The following is a 16,727-nucleotide window of genomic DNA, read 5'->3' on the forward strand; positions in this document are numbered from 1 at the left end:
GGTTGAGTAAAGCACCTGCAACAGCTGTGCCAGATGTAGCCAAAAACGCTGCATCGGTTTTTAGCGTTAAGTACGTCCCACGCGCGAAAAAAGTTACTTGTTGTTTATCTGAAATTCAACTGTATCCACGCCCTGTGTCTCCTCGGGCCGTCCAGGCATAAGATGAAAGCAGAGGGGTCCCCGCCGGGGCTGCTGGTCCCACAGGAGGGGCTGCTCTTCACGCGCCGTGAGCCCCGGGCAGGCACTGGGACGGCGGCCAAAGGCCAGGCCACACCCGCCCCCTGAGGTTTAAATCACTCTGCTCAGGGCCATGGGGACCTAGAGCAGATTAAATGGGTTTAGAAAGACCAGAAGTGGTGTGTCTTGCACCTGAATGTAGTGAGGTGAGATTTACAGCTATTAGATAATCCACGTGTCTCATCCTAGGACACAAAACCGCGTCAGGGCCGACACAGTGACTGATCCTGCCGACAGCCCGGCCTCCCTTGGCCGCGGGCCCCCATCTCAGCCTCCCAGGCGATGCTCACGTGGCAGTTTCAGGTCACAGACCAAAAGCACGGGATGGCCCTTCAGGGCCCTTGCAGGACATTGTGGCTGCAGCGCACAGGAGAGAGGGTCGTCCTGCAGGTTTCTTCACCAGGAGAGGGGCTTTAATGCCCTCGGTGCACAAGGGACCCGAAGATACGCTGAAACATCCCCACCAACGAGCCGGCCTCTTCCACCTGATGGCTGTCTGAGCCACAACAGCCCGGGGCCAGCCTCCTGCAGTGGCTCCAGGCCAGCGGGGCCACTGGTTCCAGGTGGCTGGGCCGCAGCCTCCAAGGTCGTGCCCCTCAGGGTCACTCCTGTCCCGAGGCTGCTGGGGGAGCAGATGGCAGGGGTGCTAGCCACACTCGGCGTGACACTCTGAAGGCAGAGGCGCTCAAGAAAGGGAGGGGACTGCTCCCGGCCGTCAGGCAGCAAACCCCACGCAGCAACACCAGCCCTCCTGGCCCCAGGAGGGAGGCCAGGAGAGGGCCAGGCCTTGCAGGACAAGAGGCAGAGTCGGGGTGGGAAGCAGGTGCCGGGTGCGGGGAGACAGCCGCTGGCCCGTTCTGTCTGCTGGGGGTGGGCAGCTTGTGTCCAGTTGTCATCAACTGGCGATGGTCTCAGGATGAGGAGAAGCCAAGGGGGTGACCACCGCGGTCAGCGTCACCCCCAGGCCCCTGTCCCTTCCCCTCCTCCTGGACGCCCAGGCCCCGGCCGGCAAGGGGACCCCGCTGGAGACTCAGCACCGGCAGACGTGCAGATGGCATCCCCAACGTGTGGGCGGGGACCAGCTCAGCCCCAGCAGTGACCCGACAGCTAGGGGCGGGGCCAGGAGCTGGGCGCTAAGGGAAACCGGGCCGGCGCACAGTCCGGGCCTCCCAGCGGAGCCCGCAAGCCCACAGGCCAGGGTTTGCCGACCTCTGAACCAGCCCAGAGAAGGCAGGGCCTGCGAAGCTGCAGCTGCGGTGCAGGGAGCCCAAACTGAGTCTTCACTCTCGCCGCCCAAGCCGCCGCCAGCTTGCACGTCCGCTCCAGGGCCTGGAGAGCCACACGTCGCTGGTGCATTCCGTCCTGGGACCACTGGATCCTTTTTGAGTGAAAGGGTGCAAAAGAGGTAGGCTATCTACTGCAGGCACTCCTGACCCTGCGCGGGAGGCCAGGCTGGACCGGCCTCCTCTGTCCTGCCTGTGCTGAGCGCCGGGCCACAGCCATGCAGCGGCCTGGCGGGAGGGGCTCAGCTGACCCATGAGGCGCTGCAGCTGGCCTAGCAAACCAGACACAACCCCGACTTGGACGACGGGGCCGCCTCCGGCACGGAGATCCCCTTCATGTCGTCGGGCATCTGCCCGTCAGGCCGCCACACGTTCAGGTCCCCAAAGATGCCCTTCTCGATCATCTCCTCCTGCCAGGGGATGGGGCAGGTGCCGGTGGCGAATTCCTGGAAGAATTCTGTGTCCTCTTTGTCAAAGGCCACACCCCTGACTGTGGAAAAGGCACCCACATCCTGGATGTTCTTTGCATAGACAGTCCTGGAGTCTGGGACGAAGGGGGGGGTCAGCATCCCTGTGAGAGGACGGAAGACACAGGGCGTGAAGGGCCAGCCAGCGGGAGGGGGCGGCCGCGCTCAGCCAGCAGGGCTGCTGCCCACATGCGGCCCTGGCGGTGACAAGGAGAGCGACACCCGCCACAGGGCGCTGAGCCAGGCTGGAGACTCAGAGTCCGGTCTGGACACACGTCGCCAGAACCCAGCCCCCATCTGTGCCCCCTCCGCCCCGCCCAGAAGCCCCATCATGAGGGTCGGCGGGCCCTTGGCTGCACTGCCCCCGACACCGCTGTGCCCACCGTCTCTGCAGACCCCCAGCCCCAGTGCCGGCCTCCCCATCTGCAGGTCTACACCTCGATCACAACATGCTCGGAACTGAACTCCCTGTGCCTTCACCCGATCCCTCCTCAGCACAGACCCTGTGGCCTCGGGACTCAATGCGGCTCCGGCTTCCTGGGTCCTGACCGCTCGCTCGGGCTGCCTGATCTCCCCGGGCCTGGGGCTGGTCTGGGCAGCTCTCCCTGGCACCCGGCACCTTCAGATCAGCTGGGGCTGCCACTGCCCTGACCCTTCCCCACCAAAGAAACTTCTCCTACTGGGGCGTCGGGCCGTGAGGCCACAGGCTCACACTTCCTGGGTGTGGGTTCTGGTGGTTGTGGCGAGTGCCACGCTTCTCTCCCACAGACACGCGTGCACACACACACTCGCACACACTAGCTTGCACGAGACATGACAGCAGACTCTGGTGGAACGAACGACGGCTGGAGAAACCCCGCCTCGACTTGGATCGCAGGCTCCGTCAAGGAACCGCCTGACAGCGGGTTCAGATCTTCAGCTCACAGGTGTTTCCCGCACACCCCGTCCAACCCTCGCCTCCTCCTCGGGTCCCCAGGAGACCCACCCCATGAACATCCAGTCCTGGGCACGCTGGGATGAGCAGGGAAGAGGGACGGTGGTGTCATCGGGGGCAGAGGATGCTCCAGGGGTGGGGTTCGCCCAGGCCGCCCGCCCCCCGACCTCACGCTAAGCTGCCGGACGCCAATGGGACGGGGCGGCCAGCAAGGGTTGCCTAGGAGCCCCCAGCCCCAGCTCCCACACGCGGACAGTACCGGCCTCCAGCTGCCGCCAGCTGATGTCTCTGAAGAGGGGGCTGGCGCGGAGCCCATCACAGGAGCCGTCCCTGAAGCCCAGGCGCCTCTCGGGGTCCTTCTGCAGCAGCGCCTCGCAGAAGTCCTTGCAGGCCTGGCTGAACTTGTCGGGGTAGGTGACCGCCTCCTCCAGGACCCGCTGCTTCAGTTCCTTGTTCTCCACCTGCACGGCGGACACAGCACCGTCAGCCCACGTCACACCCCTGACACCCACGTCACACCCCGGCCAGGCCCACCCGCATCGCCCCAGCTGCCACGGCAGCTCCGGACACGGCAGCTCCGCGGGCCCGGCCGGCCCTGCTCTCGGGGGTGCCTGACACCACCCTCCCGCGTGTTAGCCCTTAAGGGCTCAGTATCGCTGGTCAGGGCGTGAGACCCTGAAGGTGGACACCTTGCACTCCCACAACCATCGCCCCCAGCTTGCCCGGCGAGGTGGCAGAGGTTCACCGAGGGCAGACACCCCCTGGGCCCATGGAGCCTTAGTGCAGACCAGCTTTCCCGAGCGTGACTTCCAGCCCACAAAGTTCACTTCTGGTGGCTCCATCCCCAGGGGGCTCCCCGACAATCAGCCCGGAAGTCTCCAGCCCCACCTCAGCTGAACGCTGCCCGTGTCCTCTCCCTGTCGGTCATATTTGCCCTTCCTGAAACGCCCTAAAGGTTCACGGAAGTGGGATCGTCCAGAGTCACTCTTCCGGGGCCAGGTTCTTTCATTCACAGTGGGGGGTTAGAGACCTGTCCGTGTCACGGGTGTACCTGAGGCTCCTTCCCATCGAACACAGGGACCTCGGGTGGACCACAGAATGGAGGGACCACAGATGCACTGAAGATGGACCCCAGGATGCATGACCCAGAGATGGGCCATAGCATGAAGGGGCCACGGATGGACCATGGAATGGGGGGACCACAGATGGACCAGAGGATGGACCACGGATGGACCATGGAATGGAGGGACCACGGATGGACCATGGAATGGAGGGACCACGGAGGGACCATGGATGGACCACGGATGGACCATGGAATGGAGGGACCATGGATGGACCATGGATGGACCACGGATGGACCATGGAATGGAGGGACCATGGATGGACCACGGATGGACCATGGAATGGAGGGACCATGGATGGACCATGGAATGGACCACGGATGGACTATGGAATGGAGGGACCATGGATGGACCATGGAATGGAGGGACCACGGAGGGACCATGGATGGACCACGGATGGACCATGGAATGGAGGGACCACGGAGGGACCATGGATGGACCACGGATGGACCATGGAATGGAGGGACCACGGAGGGACCATGGATGGACCACGGATGGACCATGGAATGGAGGGACCACGGAGGGACCATGGATGGACCACGGATGGACCATGGAATGGAGGGACCATGGATGGACCACAGATGGACCATGAAATGGAGGGACCATGGATGGACCATGGAATGGACCACGGATGGACTATGGAATGGAGGGACCATGGATGGACCATGGAATGGAGGGACCACGGAGGGACCATGGATGGACCACGGACGGACCATGGAATGGAGGGACCACAGATGGACCACGGATGGACAGACTATGACGGTTCACTTTCTCATAAAAGCGTCTCCTGTCCATTTTCACCAGAAAACAGGGCTCCTTTCAGGGCTGTGGGCTCAGCCAGGGCTCTGCGGTGGAACTCCTGTGGTGGCCTGAGGCCAACATGGACCCCACACTGTGTTGCTTTACTCTGCTGTTCTGAGCTGAGGTCGGGGAGAGACCCGTTGCTGGAGTCCAAGGCAGAGGTGCACACGCACAGAGCGACCCTACGCGTTAGTCAGCAGAGGGGTTCTCACTCTTGGGGGACTGGAGACCAGACCGTCCCCACGACTATCTCAGGAAAGGAGCGGGGACTGGGCGGGGGCCCTCGGGGAGGTCCAGCAGAAGAAACTGATGGCTGCGACCTCCAGGCAGGCCGAGGGGCCACGTCTAAAGTATAGTTCTCCCCAGGCCTCCCTCCTCAGCCCCACAGACAGGCTTAGCTCTGAGCAGAGTCAGCATGGGGTCCGGGGAAGAGGCTGCTTTGCTCCTTTTGCGAACAGTGCTGGCGGCTCTGAACGACACCTATTCGCGGTTCCGCTGGGCTGGCAGAGCTCCCCGGGGAGACGCGGAGCTGCCATGCGGACAGGAAGCAGGGGGCACAGGAGGCAGGGCCCCAGCACAGCCACCCCTGGTGCCAGCTGCCCCCAGAACGTCCAGGGAAGCTGCCGTGCCTGCAGCACGGCCTGAGCATCCGGGGAGGCGAGCGCCTTGGCCTCCGGGAAGGGCAGGGAGGCCGCCGGCGGGTGAGCCACGCCCCCCAGAGCAGCACCGCTCGTGGGGGCGGGGCTGGGGGGTGTCCGGGCTCCTCTCCTCCTGACAGGCTCCTTGGCGAACGGAGACCCAGGAGATGAGGTCGCCGTGTGCACCATGAGAAGCCTAGTGCTCCCCGAAAAGAAGGTCACCAGGTCAGCTGGGGGACACTGCTCCTGTGACCCCAACAAGGAGGGTCACTAGGTCCCGCGGGGACACTGCTCCTATGACACACACACACACACACACACACACACACGGAGCTGATGCCAGCTCAGCTGCAGGGACACCGCTGGCCACCTCCTACCTTCTCTCCGCGGGCTCGGAAGGGGCCTCTGGCCGCGATCATCTCGTACAGCGTGACCCCCAGGGAGAAGTAATCCACGGCAAAGTCGTACTCCTCACCCCGCAAGAGCTCCGGGGCCATGAAGCCTGCGACAGGAGCACAGCGCGACTCGGAGACCAGCACACGGGCTCACACCTCCCGTCTCCCCGGAACCCAGTAGGGTCCTTGCGCCGGGACATGCGGGGCTGCCCCGCGCCCACCCACTAGGGAGCGCTCCCCCGGTGTGAGTGTCCCCTTCGGTACAGCCATCCCTGGCGGGAGCCCCCTCCATCCAAGGTGGATCTCACCCCCACTGTGGTGCCCATGGCGGACAGAGCCAGTGTCTGAGGCTCACACAGGACCTGTGGTCAGAGGCAGGCGCTCAGACCCGAAAGGGCACAAAAGGAGAGGCTGAAACCCCGACGCTCCTAAGAGTGGTCCGGACGCCCAGCGGCCCGTGCGCTCCACTTCTGGGGAGTCAGGGCCACGTGCGGGGCCTGCAGGCTGAAGGGGACACCCCGAGAGCCAGCTCTGGCTTCCATCCCTTTGTGCCCCGTGCAGAGGCCAGCCCAGGGCGTGGGAAGGGTAGACGGGCAGCACCTGGGGCCCGTGGTCCACTCCCCCGGCGCCGGGTAGGCCGTTGAGGCTAGGCGCCAGGGTGGCTTCTGTGCTCGGATGACTAGACATCCCCCCAAAGGCAAAGCTGAGCATGTCCTTTTGTCTCCAGCACCGCCTGGTCCTTCAGCGTTTACCTGCGTTCGCGACAAGTTCCCAGGAGGGCATGGCTGGATAACACGGGCCACGCTGCTGTGGCCACAGGACATTCCCCCGGAGGTTACAGGAGCCAAGTTCCAAATAACCCCCTGGCCCTGAACACAGCGTCTTTTCAGGGATTACAGCGCTGGCCAGACGGCCCAGACTCTGGAGAAAGACACGTTCCACCAACCACAACTTCTCCATGAAAACGGGCCCGAGAGGAGGGCCCACCGACCACAGAGACGCAACATCCCTGCAGCAAACAGCCCGCTGGCCCCTCCAGTCTGCTCCACCCGCTGGGACCCAATGACACGTCTGCCTCGCGGTGTCTCACGTGGCAACGATGAACCTCCTTCGCGGGAAAGACGGCTCGAGCGGGCAATGGGTGAGTGCACGCAGCGTCAGTCTAGGCGCCAGGTCCTCCTCCCCCCGCCCCGAGCCCCGCGGTGCTGGCACAGCGAGTGCCCCTTTGCGTGGACTGCGGCTGAACCGGGGGCGGAGGCTCGGCTCTGGGGACCTGGGCCGGAGGGAGCAGGGGTCCAGGGCAGAGGGTACGGAGGGCTCCCCGAGCCTTCGCTGGACGCCCCACCTTCTAACTCACACCGACCCCAGCCTCCGCTGCCACTGCTTGAGGCCCCCGCGCCCGCCTGACCCCAAACGCGCAGGTCAGCACAGCCCGCGGGCAGAGCCACGCCGTCCAGGGCTCAGAGCCGCTCGGCGGCCGCGGCAAAGCCTGGGCGCCCCCTAGCGGCCTGTGGGGCGTCGTGCAAGCAGGGCCGGTGACACCCCAGGTCCACCGACTCCAACCCCGGACCTGATCCGCCAGGAATAGGCGAGCGGCATTTCGCTCACACGCTCACGCCCTGGAGAGGAACCTCAGAGGATCCGGAAAACTCACAACAGGACCTCTTCCTAAATAAAGCCGCAGATGAGACAGACCCGCCGTGGCAACAGGCACAACCCCCAAAGGAGCCCAAAGCGCAGGACGGGGGCCTCGGGGGCAAAGCAGGACCCGGGAGCAGCTCTTTGTCCCCGAAGCCGGACACACGCGGAAGAAGCAGATCTGCTGAGAAGTCCTACAGAAAACCCGGGCCATCAGGAGGGCAGAGCGCTCGGAGCGCCTGCTGCGCCGTGTGTGAGCGTGAGCCTGTCACCCCAGGCCCGTGCGGTGAGCACCGAAGCCCCCCCGCCCCCACCTCCCGCTCGGATGCCTCTTCTCTGCGCCCACCTGCCTGGGGGTGAGAGGAGATGGGGTGGGGACAGGAGGCGCCACGCACACACATGCACACAGACACACACACGCACACGTGCACGGTCACAGACACACACACGCACACGTGCACAGTCACACACACAGACACGCACACGTGCACAGTCACACACACAGACACACGCACGCACACGTGCATGTCACAGACACGCACGCACACGTGCACGGTCACACACAGACGCGCACGCACACGTGCACGGTCACAGACACACGCACGCACACGTGCACGGTCACACACACAGACACACGCACGTGCACGGTCACACACACAGACACACGCACGCACACGTGCACGGTCACACACACAGACACGCACGGTCCAGGGGCCACCTCACAGCTGAGCACCTGCCAGGCCCTGTCCCACCCACCCTGCCTCTGTGCTGCTTCCCTCGGTGCAGACCCCCAGGCTCTGCCCGTGGCCGGCGCTGGGGAGCTTCCGTCACAGAGGGCACGCGTGGCAAACAAGGAGTAATTGTTCAGGGGGTCGGGGGTCGTCCCTGCGTGGGTGCCAGTCCCGCAGCCTCACCCTGAGAGGGGACGGATGAGGGAGCATCTTCCTGACAAGCCCCAGCCCTCACCGTGACGCCCACCCCAGGCCGCGGGACCCCAGGACCCCGGGCCTCGTCCCCTTCGCCCCCATAGCGGCTGCCCTCACCCCGGCTCTCAGGCCCTCACCTGGCGTCCCCGCATAGCCCTTGGTCTTGGTCTGCCCTTCCTTCAGCTCCACGGCCAGCCCAAGGTCAGAAATTCGGATGTTGCCTGGAGAACAAACATGGGGTCAGGTCACACGCGGCTCCGCAAACAAAGGCCCCTGGGGCTCCTGGACACACACACGTGCACAAGCAGGGCGCACACACGCAGGGGCCGCCGCTCCCCGCTCAGGCTGCAGAGGGACCGAGGGTCCCAGCAGCGCTCGCAGCTGGAATCCGGGGCATAATCCCCCTAAAGCCAGCCTCCTCGTGGCTCTGTCTTCCCCGAGCTCTGCAGCAACGGCCTTTGGGGCACCAGTGTGTCCGTCTGACCTGTGATGGGGAAGGAAGGGGGGCTCTAAAGGGACTTATGGGAACCTCAGTCTTGGGGGTTATTTCCTGATGAGAATCCCAGTTTGACTCCTCACGAAGACAGCAAACAAAGGGATCGGGTGGGGACCATAACCGTTAGCTGTTTACTAATAGTTCCACACACGCCGGCCTCCTGGACTAACTCCCTGCTGCCCTGGCGCCTAGTCATGCACCAGATTTCACCAAAGTCCGTTAATCATCTCCACTCGGGGATAATGCCACGCGGTGGCAAAATAGCAGAACGAAAGTAAACAAACTCGAGACGCGTCTTGGCGCCGTAAAACTGCAACGAGCATTTATCAGAGCGGCTCCCTCCCCTCCCGACGCCCAATCAGGCTACAGAGGCGAGCAGGGCAAGGGGAGGCCGCGCGGCGGCCGCCTCACCGTCGTCGTCCAGGAGCACGTTCTCGGGCTTGAGGTCTCGGTAGATGATTCCTCGCTGGTGCAGGTGCTCTAGGCCGCTGATGATCTGGGCCGTGTAGAAGAGGGCGCGCGCCTCCGGGAAGCCGGGGTTCTCCTCGTCCACGTTGTAGATGTGGTACCTGGGGGCAGACCGTGTGGAGCCTGTGCTTCTCTGGCACAACCAGGAGCCGCGTGCCCACGGTTTTTGTGGGAAGTAGAATCTCGGGAAAGCGTTGAGGCCCCCGAATCCCACGTCGTGTCGGCAAAGCGTCCGTCATTTCAGCCTCGGCGTCCAGCCTTAGCGGCCCGCGGCGGAGCCTGGACCGCCGGCCGCCGGTGTCTGTGTCCTCACAGCCCCTCAGCACAGCTGTTACAAGGGAAAGGCAGGGCAGCTCTCCCACCCCACCTCCCCTGCCCCGGCCCGCAGGGGGTAACAGGGAAACAGGCCCCAAAGCCACTTTACAGCCACCAGTGAAGGAGCCAGGCAGAGGGAGGCGAAGGCGGGCCACGGGACAAGCCCAAGCCCCAACCAAAGTGAGCGGCTGACCCAGAGCCCAGGAGGCACGTGGGCCGTTTCCCCAGAGACGCGCAGACTCCCCGGTGGGCCCTCGGAGGACTCTCCCCGGCCTCCCGGACTCTCCTATCTCCCGTTTCCCTGTCACGTTGTACAGAGACGCAAAACCTAACAAGCAAGGTATTTAAACTAGAGAACAACCAGGGAGAGGAGAGGCAGGCCCGTAATCTCGAAGAAAACAAGAGAGAAACCCTCATGCCAGCCGGAGCGACAGCACGAACGGCTTCTCTGCTCCATGTGCATTTTACGAGTGTCCTGTAGTGCAGTGCGGGGCAGCACGACGCGGTGCGGTACAGGGTCACGCACAGCGCCCTACATAGTACAGTGTGGCACAGGACGGGGCAACGCAGGGCGGCGTGCTGCAGCACAGGGTCGTGTACCGTCTGACGCAGCGCGGTACAGTGCCGTGCAGGGTAGTGCAGTACTATCGACACGATGTAGCGTAGATAGTGCAGTGGAACAGCAGCACGTATAGCGCAGCGCCGTGTAACATAGCACAGCTCAGGGCAGGGGAGGCGAGCAAAGCCTCACGATCTCTCCGCTCTCCAGCTCGTGCTATTTGCGCTTCCAGACCCTTCGCTCCTCCTCCGTGAACTTGCACAGGTGGCTCAGGCAGGGCCTCAGAGCCTCACCTGGAAAGTGGGGCCAACAAGCTCACCTGGCAGAGTTTCGGTGCAGGCGAACGCAGGCCCGAGAACGGAGGCACAGCGACGGCCCCCTTGTGTGAGGGCCGTGCGAGTCGCCTAAGTGTCTAAGGTGTGTCAGCTAGCTCTCCGCAGCAACCTCGGAAGGCCAGTATTTCACCTCTATCCCCGTTTTACAGACCAGCGCGCTGGGGCAAGGGCGGCCGTGTTGCCCAGCTGGCAAGTGGGTCTTTCCCCCTCTGAGAGCCAGTGATCCAACTGCTCCCGGAAGCCCAGGGCCGGGCCCTCAGGTCTCTGGCAAACCCAGGCCCGTACGGCGCCGCCGCCCTCTGGTTCTCCCTGCGGTGGGTGGCCAAGCCACGGTTCCCGGAGTCGGCCGCACGGAGCTTCCACTCTGCCACCACCCCCAGAGTGCATCGTCGACAAAGCTTGTCTGCGTTTGCCATCCCTCTTAAAGCGCGGCCCTCGCCCCCCTTGAGGCCCCTCCCGCCCCTTTATCCACCGTCCAACTAGCACTCGATTCGCAGCTCCTCACGCCCTGCTGCCCTCCCTGCTCACCCCACCGTCCGCCTGAACCCGAGGCCCGCAGGACGGACCCATGACCCGAGAGCTTGACCGCCTCGCCCAGGGTTGCTGCACTTCACTGGGACTGAGGACACGTCGTTTCGAGGACCCACAATCCGAAGGCAAAGAGGAGGACTTAGATGGGGGCAGGGCTTGTCTTCACCACCACGTCCTCAGCACGTGGGAAGGAGCCCCCCGCGCACTCGGCCGCGTGAGCCCTCCCGTCCCGATCCCACAGCCGAGAGGCGGGCGCTGACCTTATGTCGCCTCCATTCATGACGGTCATCACCAGACAGAGGTCGGTTTTGGTTTCAAAGGCGTAGGCCAGAGACACGATGAACCTGCTGTGGACTTTGGCAAGAATCTTCTTCTCCACCATCGCGCCCTGGAAAGCAGGGTGAGCGCCCAGGGTTAGGCGGGAAAGTGATATTGCCAAAAACGGCCAAGCTCCACAAACCAGAAAACGTCACGATAAAACAGAAACAGGGCTTCCTTGGTGGCGCAGTGGTCGAGAGTCCGCCTGCCGATGCAGGGGACACGGGTTCGTGCCCTGATCCGGGAAGATCCCACATGCCGCAGAGCGGATGGGCCCGTGAGCCATGGCCGCTGAGCCTGCACGTCTGGAGCCTGTGCTCCACAATGGGAGAGGCCACAGCAGTAAGAGGCCGCATACCACCAAAAAAAAAAAAAAAAAAAAAAAAAAAGTGGCTGTACAGAGCAATTGCAAATAACTTAGAGACATGCCTCACACGCCCCGTTTCACAGAGACAAGATAGGGCCTGGGAACCCATCACGTGCAGAGGACTCCGGGGTTCCTAGGGCCGCCAGCAAGGGGGCTCCTGCCACCCAGCCTTAGGAGTGTGGCTGAGGGTCCCAGCAGGTCCCCAGGCAGCCTGTCGGCGCTGACCTTCCCTTCCAGCTCTTCCCGCTGCAATCCCAGCCCTTCTCCTCCCATCCAGGCCTCGGAACAGCACCGTTTCAAGCCACCCCGCATCCCTGTTCATTTCCTATATTGATTTTAAGACCCCATGAAGTCCATTTAATGTGCTTTTGAAAGCTGTGCTGGGTAAGGAGAAAGAGCCCTGTCGCAGGAGGAGTTCCTGATGTTGAGAAGCCCTTTCTACCCGCTGCGTGGGAAGATTTTAGGTGGATTTTACTTTGCAAAAGTTTGATAAGTTTCCTGAACTCGGGAGAAGAGAGGCTTAATACCCTAACAGTTGGATTCAACTTGCAGGTAGATGGCCCTGAGGGTACCTGCTGCCCGCAGAGGCCGTCAGGCAGAGCACCATCGAGGGGCCCCGGGCGGGGTGCTCGGGGGTAGCTGCTGTTTGCCCCCAGTGTGATCTGTCCTGTGCAGCGGGAACGGGAAGGAAGCCCACGCAGGCAGAGCGCGGCTGGAGATTAAGCAGCTTTGGCTGACCCTGCCCGAACGGGGCCTGAGGCCAGACGGAGAGTGGGCGCCGCTCAGAGCAGCTGCTTCCACCACCCCCAACCCCCGGCCCGGACAGCGCTGCACGCGGGCACCTTGGGGCCTCCCCACACCAGCCCCGGGGAGACTCCCCCTGCAGCCTCCTCCCAGCACAAGCCAGGGAAAGTTCCAGAAGGTCAGAGTAAAGGATCTGCAGACTCATCCCAGCAGCCTCCCCGACACCGGCTGCCGCACTGCGTGGCCCTGGTGGCACGCCGAGAATCGTGGTGCGTGTGGCACAGGACCCACGCCAGCCACGCAGAGGCCGCCCCTCCAGGAGGGCCGCCCCGGGCACCGAGGCCGGTGGTGTAGAGCAGCTGGACAGGCAGAGCGTCAGCGCCACCAGCGCCTGCCGCTCCGAGCCAGGGGCTTGGTCGCCAGGCAGACAGGCGGACTCGACGAGGGGGCACGGGGCGCTGACCCCGCCCAGGGCCGCACGGCGGGAGCGCCCACCACGGGGTGAGCCGGCCCAGGACGCCCCAGCCCCTACCCGCTCCCTGGAACGCCGCGGCGGCCCACCTTGTACCCCTTCCTCTTCTTCAGCCGCTTCTTGTTCAGCTTTTTGCAGGCGTACATCTTCCCGGTGGCCTTCATCTGGCAGGCAGACACCTCCCCAAAGCCTCCCCGCCCCAGGACCCTGAAGTCCAGGAACCAGTCCTCGCCCACGGGCTGGGCCTCCAACCACTTCCACTGCAGGAAGCGCTGGAAGTACAGGCTGTCCAGGTACTGCTGGAAGGGGGCCTGGCTCAGGTGCGCCAGGGTGGCCCGCAGGAGGGGCTGGAAGAGCCCGTCCCCGGCCCCCGCCGGCCCCTCCCGGACCTGCGCCACCATCTCCTTGTCCAGGAAGCCGCAGAAGAGCTTGGCCTGGGGGTCCAGGTACTCGGCCCGGATGGCCTGGGCCTTCTGCGGCCGGAGGTCGTCACCGGCGGTGTCGTAGACCTCGATGTCCCTCCAGAGCTCCAGGGCCGGCACGTGCTGCTCCTGGGCCTGCAGGAACTGCTGGAAGAGCCGCTTGCCGATGGGCTGCTCCGAGCACACGCTCTCGAAGCCCAGGTCCAGGCTCGCCTGCAGCGCCCCGCACTTGGACAGCGGGGGCAGCTTGAGCCGGGCCAGGTACTTCCTGTCCCGGGAGGTCGGGCCGCTGCTCGCGTCGAAGCTGGCCCGGGCAGCAATGAAGGCCGAGTTGGCCACCACCGTCTCCAGGGACCCGAAATCCATCCTAGCGCCGGCCTCCCTCCGCGTCCGGCTCCCACGTCCCAAGCCGGCCTAACCCACTGCCCTTGGCCTCTGGCCCGTTCCCACCCTCTGCGGACAGGAGGATGGCCGGGCACCGGGAGCCCCAGGAAGCCCGCTGACCCAGCGCAGGCGAAATCCCGGCTGGAGTGGAGGGCGCGCAGGGCGGAGCAGGTGCCAGAAAAAGACAATCCCTAAGCCGCTCGCGGGGATTAGACGGGCCACCTGCCCCGCTCCTCCCCGCGGGAAGGACACACCTGGCCCCAGGCCCAGCGCACGGGAGCCCGAGCCTCCCCGTCCGGCCCGCTGGCCCGCGCAGATGAGCTGGACCCTCCGCCTGTTTCCTGGTGGGGACACGGGGCCCAGGTGAAGGGAGGGGGCCCAGGAGAAACCTGAATTCACAAAGATGGCTGGTGTTTTCCCCACTATGTGTCATTTTTTTCTTTAGAAAACCCGCGAGTGAGAATAAAACCAGCTGATGATAGGAGTTTAGGAACAGGCTTTCTGGGCGTCCACGGGTGAGACCCCTGGCCAGGGGACTGGTCACTATGTGAGGACCAACATTTGTCCTGACCTGACGCTGAGAGCAGCTGTGTCATGCTGGCGGCTCTGATGACCTAACGTAACCCCGGCCCTTGCCCAGGGATCAGCTTCACATCAGCCCCTGCCCTCACCTGGGCTGTGCTGGCTGGTGAAGGAGAAACGCCAAGAGAAAGGTTCAGGTGAAATTAGGACGGGGATGCAGGAGACACCAGCTACACCCAGGCTGAGGTCCCACACAGAGAGAGGCAGGAGAGAGAAGGGAACGAAGAGGCCAGGGACACACCAGGGGCACACCTGAGACACACCTGGGGGACACCTGAGACATACCTGGGGCACACCTGGGACATACCTGGGGCACACCTGAGGGACACTTCGGACACACCTGGGGCTCACCTGAGACTCACCGGGGGCACACCCAAGACACACCTGGGACATAGCTGGGGCACAGCTGGGACACAGCTGGAGGACACCTGGGACACACCTGAGGCAGACCTGGGGGATACCTGAGACATACCTGGGACATACCTGGGGCATGGTTGGGACACACCTGAGACAGCTGGGACACAGCTGGAGGACACTTGGGACACACCAGGGGCACACCTGAGACACACCTGGGGACACCTGAGACATACCTGGGGCTCACCTGAGACACACTGGGGGAACACCTAAGACACACCTGGGACATAGCTGGGGGCACTGCTGGGACACACCTGAGGCACACCTGGGGGGTACCTGAGACATACCTGGGGCACACCTGAGGCACACCTGGGACATACTTGGGGCACAGCTGGGACACAGCTGGGTATGGCCTTGTCTGCCTTGTTCTAGTACACAGTAGGTGCTTGGTACATGTATGGGAAAGAATGACAAGGAAGTGATGGGGGTTGGCTACAGTTTAGAGAGGGGAGGAAGAGAAGGGCCACAGAAATGAAGAACACCCCAGCCAGAAGAGGCCGGGTAAGCAACCCCACGCAGGGAGGAGAGGGTCGAGAGGTCAGTGAGATTCTGTCAGTGGGTATGGGGAGACAGGCGGACTCTGTGTAGCAGTCGGGGAAGCAGAAATAAGAACTTGCAGCTGAGCAGATGGGTTGGTGCGTCCAGCCTGGCACTCACTAGCAGGCGACCTTGAGCTGATCTCTTCAAACCCTTCCTGCCTTTTCTTTAACCCGTCAGTGTTCAGACGGGTCGGCGGCTCCGGCTCCAAGGCGTGTTGTGGACCGGAGCCCCTTCTACGGTGTCTCTGACCGTGTGTCCCCAGACAGCGCCTCCCAGCAGTGCGGGGACACGAATCACCTGGAGAAATAAAGATCTGCTTCAGTGGGCCTGGAGTGGGGCTGGCACCCAGATCAGGAAGCCCTGCGAGAGGCGGTGTCTGAGGACGGCAACTCCCACTGGATTAACGCTGAGCTGAACTACCTCCTGGGGAAGTGGGAAGCATTCAGATAAACGGCGTTAAACATGTTTGCGATCACGGGACTCAGAGATTGAAGAGTGAACTTGGCTCTCTAAGAGGGGTCAAGTATGCAGAGCTTCCCAAACTCACTTGGCCCTTTTTTTAAAGTTTTTATTCAGAGTAATTGTAGACGCACACGCAGTTAAAAGAAATAACCCAGAGACCCCTGCACCCCTCACCCAATCCCCCAGTCGTAGCATCTCCCCCAACTGCAGCTCGGGATCGCAGCGTGGATACGACGCCAGCACAGCAAATGCTCAGGAACCCCTGACGCCACACGGTCCCCCTTCACAGACACCCACCTCCTTCCCACCCCAAGCCCTGTCCTGAACCCCGGCAACCACTGATCTGTTCTCCATTTCCATAAAGTCGTCCTTTCAAGAATGCTTTGTACGCGGAATCACACAGTGTGTCACTTTGGGGGTTCACTCTTTTCTCTCAGCATGACTCCCTGGATTCACCCAGGCGGTTACACGCACCTGTAGGTTCACTGCTGAGGAGTATTCCATGGTGTGAATGGACCACGGCTGGTTTAACCATTCACTTGTTGAAGGACACCTAGGTTGATTCCAGTTTGGGCTATCATGAATAAAGCTGCGAAAAACATACAGATATTCGTGCAGATATAAATTTCAGTTTCTCTGGGATTAATGCCCAAGAGCATATGTGCTGAGTTGTATGGTGTTTGCATGTTCAATTTTTTAAGAAACTGGCAAACTCTTTTCCAGACGGCTCTACCATTTTATGTTCCTGCCAGCAACACACGAGCGATCCAGTTTCTCAGCATCCTCACCGACACTTGGAGTTGTCATTATTTTTTATTTTAGCTCTTGTGATAGGTGGTACCCCATTGTGTTTTTAATTTGCATTTCCCTACTGGCTA

At 62.8% G+C, this 16,727-nt stretch overlaps 1 protein-coding gene across 1 annotated transcript; it reads right to left on the bottom strand.

The window, feature by feature from the left end:
* Positions 1–1,792: 1,792 nt before the first annotated feature.
* Positions 1,793–13,833, bottom strand: GRK1 (G protein-coupled receptor kinase 1; the record flags this gene model as incomplete). Its single annotated transcript, XM_082675554.1, has 7 exons — positions 1,793–2,091; positions 3,181–3,382; positions 5,859–5,983; positions 8,578–8,661; positions 9,348–9,505; positions 11,405–11,532; positions 13,135–13,833. 7 exons carry the CDS (start codon positions 13,831–13,833, stop codon positions 1,793–1,795), a joined length of 1,695 nt encoding a protein of 564 aa, XP_082531680.1.
* Positions 13,834–16,727: the final 2,894 nt, after the last annotated feature.

Source organism: Grampus griseus (genome assembly GCF_964374135.1).
Source record: "Grampus griseus genome assembly, chromosome: 18".
In the NCBI taxonomy this organism is placed as follows: domain Eukaryota; kingdom Metazoa; phylum Chordata; class Mammalia; order Artiodactyla; family Delphinidae; genus Grampus; species Grampus griseus.